The sequence below is a fragment of the Chiloscyllium plagiosum genome, unplaced genomic scaffold (genome assembly GCF_004010195.1).
Source record: "Chiloscyllium plagiosum isolate BGI_BamShark_2017 unplaced genomic scaffold, ASM401019v2 scaf_9758, whole genome shotgun sequence".
NCBI classification, from domain to species: Eukaryota; Metazoa; Chordata; class Chondrichthyes; order Orectolobiformes; family Hemiscylliidae; genus Chiloscyllium; species Chiloscyllium plagiosum.
This window is the reverse complement of record NW_025210837.1, coordinates 8869-12387: the sequence shown is the minus strand read 5'-3', so window position 1 is coordinate 12387 and position 3519 is coordinate 8869. Positions and strand designations below refer to the sequence as shown.

The 3519-nt window shown below is 52.9% G+C and overlaps 1 protein-coding gene across 1 annotated transcript in view; it reads left to right on the top strand.

Annotated features, from left to right (window-relative positions):
- The window catches only part of LOC122546964 (adhesion G protein-coupled receptor A2-like), a 9071-nt gene extending 5849 nt beyond the window's left edge, over window positions 1-3222 (top strand). The window contains exon 3 of the mRNA XM_043685568.1: window positions 2036-3222. Coding sequence (XP_043541503.1) covers window positions 2036-3209 — 1174 coding nt within the window. The 3' untranslated portion in view covers window positions 3210-3222. The remainder of the gene's footprint in view (window positions 1-2035) is intronic.
- The last annotated feature ends 297 nt before the right edge of the window (window positions 3223-3519 follow it).

Here is a 3519-nt window from a genome sequence, read left to right as displayed (position 1 = left end):
GCACACCGAGATGAACATCAACTGTGCCTGGAGGATCATCAACTCGGTGAAGGACGCTCTCTGGGTGGTCCGAAACCTGTTGATCTTCCAGCTGAAGGAGTTGACCCCGACTGAATGTTGCAGACTGGCACATTCCAAGGTCCAGGACTACGTGTTGAGGGATGCGCTGAAGCTTGGGGCAGCTGCCGCCAAGGCGCGGTGGGGAAAGACCACTGTGTAACATCTGCCAGGCTAATGAAGAACAGGGGCCTACGCAGTCATTTGGGCTCCGCTGACGCCTCAGCTAAATATATGGATATATGATTGATAAACGTACAGACCTGTACATACAAATGATAAATTCTGATCTCTGTATGTAAATGTTTACATATGTATGGCATTACCAACTGTACAGACCATCACATTATTTTATGAATAAAGTATATTTTTGAAATAAAAAAACCATTCCAGCTTCTGGATCCTCTGGGATCACTGCACTCTCCAAATTGTGGCTGCATGAACCTTCCTGATGGAGTCACTCCATGTATTGCTAATCATCGCTCCAATTGCCAAAGCTCTAAGGCTCTCACTTTCTCAGGGTACACCTGAAATCTTTGTCTCAACATTTAGTTACCGAGCCTCATGTCTTCTTGTGTATTGCAATGCCAAATTTTGTCTGATCACACTTCCGTGAAAAGCCTTGGGACATTTTCAGAGTTGCTATGGAAATGGAAGTTGTTGTTATAGGCAGGCTGGGATTTGACACTAAGGAACTAAGGCCAAACTTTGTCAAACATCATTTGAGGACTCAGGTAGAGAACCCGTTCTGGCTACGGTGCTTTCAGAGAGATGTGAAAGTCTCTGAGAAGGGACCAAGCAGATTTACCAGAATGCTATCACCAATGAGGGAGAATTAAACAGAGAAACAGGCAACACTTCCTTTCTCATGGAGAAGGTCATTGACAGAGTTAGACATTCGTGACCAGGGAGAAACTGCAGGGTAACAAAATGACAGTCATTTCTGAAAAGCGACCAACTGGGGGTAAAGATGAGAAATGTGACCTGACATGGTCTGGGATTCTGGGCCTGAGTGTGTGCAGTCGGTGCTGGGGCCTGTCAGTTTTACGATTGAAGTCAGTGACCTTGCTGTCAGGAGTAAAGACAGAGCCGTTACACTCCTAGACCACACGGAGAGGGTCAGCAAGTCAGTCTCAGCGGATGGATGATCATGTGGGAAATGGGAAGTTGTTTGCGTTAGGTAGGTTAACCTTCTAGATGGGGAATGCTGTGCTGGGTTTAGATTTCCTTTCAGGAAGCAGTGAGATAGATCAGATCCTTTCCAAAGGGGTTTACTGGACTGATCCCTGGAACGAATGAGCTGCCTGATGAGGAGAGGTTCACTAGACTGGGTTTGTTTCCACTGGCCCACACAAGAGTGACAGGCTGACCTGACTGAAGTCTAGGAGACCCTGATTAGGAGCTCCCAACAAGGGGCACATGGAAAACAGGTTGCCTCATGGGGTTGAGTCCAGGGTTAGGAGACAGTGTTTTAATATGAGGGACCTCCGTTTCAGGACAGAGATGAGGAGAATGTTTTTTCCCTCAGAGGGTTGTGTGAGTTTGGAACTTTCTGCCTCAGAAAGTGGTGGAGCCGAGGTCATTGAATCTTTTCCAGACAGAGCTGGATAGACTTGTGTTGGACAGAGGGGTCAAAGGTGGTCAGTGAGAGATGGGAATGTGGGATCCCAAACACAGACAGATCAGGAGTGAGCTGACTGAACAGAGGGGCCGAATAGCCTCCTGGTTTGCTGGCTAGTTGGTGGTTGAAGATGAATTGAGTGAGGAGTTGGATGAAGAGAGGAAAAGGGAGAGGGGAACTAACTGGAGAGCTAAGTAGATTGTCCATGGACCAGGAGGGTGTGGGGACACTGTCAGACTGTGCAGTGCAGGTGCTGGTGCTGGGCGGGTGTGGGACCCACATGGATGGGAGCAATGTCAGTGTGGAGCCACAAAGTGACTGTTGTGTTTCTTGTCTCTCTGCTCCTCCCCTGAAAAGCTGCTGGTTGGCCTGGAAGCCGAGCCTGGGAGCGTTCTACGTACCAGTGGGATTCACTGTACTGGTCAGCTGGATCTACTTCCTGTGTGCTGCCCTGCATCTCCGCTGTTACCCACAGGGCAAGGCCAAAGGTCAAAGGGCACCAGAGGGAGAGCAGCAGCTTGCGGCCAACGGCATCCAGCTGACAGACTCGGGATCGGGATCGGGATCGGGATTGGGATCGGGTCTTTCTGATGGTCCCTCGCTGACCAATGAGAATGAGGATACCCTGGAGGGCCATCTCTGGGCCCTGATCACCACCCAGTTCCTCTTCATCGGCCTTTGGACATTCGGAGCTCTGTCTGTCTCTCAGGGCCAGTCTTTGCGGATTGTGTTCAGTTGTTTGTACGGGGTGACAGCAGTCAGCCTGGGTCTCCTGGTGCTGATCCATCACTGCCTCAAGCAGCAGAATGTCTGCAGGCCATGGCTGCCCTGTCTAGGGCCAGGACCCACAGTGAACAGCAGCTTGTCCGCCCCTCCTGTCGGCCTTACCCAGAGCCTGGGGCCTCAGCTCTGCCTGCCAGCCTGGAAGCCAGACAGCCCGCACTCCAACAAGTCCTCCTCGCTGGGCAGTAACTTCTCCGGGGCGGGCCAGGGCAAACTGAGCAACCTGCAGGCAGCCCTGAACCAGTCGGACTCCCCCAACCCCAACGGCCTGACACCGTGCGACGTGGAGGAGCTGCCACAGTGCAGCAGTCAGTGGGCCCGGGCCAAGGCACCTCGCCAGTGTAAACAGCACCACATCAGGAGGCCGAAGGGGGCAGTGTCAGACGTGGGCTCCAGTGAGCATGGCAGCCAGCTGGAGAGTTGTGCCAGCAGTCGCACCAGCCAGTGGAGTCACCTCGGCACGGGGAGAGGGGTAGCTGAACCAGATGCCAGCGTGAGCCCCTCAGAGGGGAGCGACACTGGCAGCCAGCCCCAATGCCAAAGCGCGGCAATACAGTGCAGCGTCAGTGGGGAGGACCTGAAACAGCCGGCCACCTTGGACAACCAAGTCAAGCGAAGGTGCTACCCACTGAACATGGCCAGCCAGAATGGCACACTCAAGGGAAGCAAGTATGATGTCACGCTGTTGGGCGTTGAGGGAAACCCAACCATAAATGCCAGCATGTGGAAGAGTGAGACAACAGTGTAGCTCATTGCCGACACTGGCGAGATGCCTCCAAACAGGGACTTCACCAAAGCCACCACCCCCACCCACTGTCTGCTCCAGAGCTCAAAGAGAAACACACCAACTTGAGCTGGTCTCGTAGCAAGCTCTTTCCTGAATGGGTCCCTGGGAACCTCTCGCTGCCATGATCTCTCACTATCATTTCACACTTGGACCGCCAAAGGCGGGAATTTTCCGAGCGTCCAGCTGGTTGGCTGCTCAAGAAAGGTCGGAGGTCAGGCCGAAACCCCACCAAGGCAGAACCGCAACCATACAGGAAAGACTCTCCCTCTGC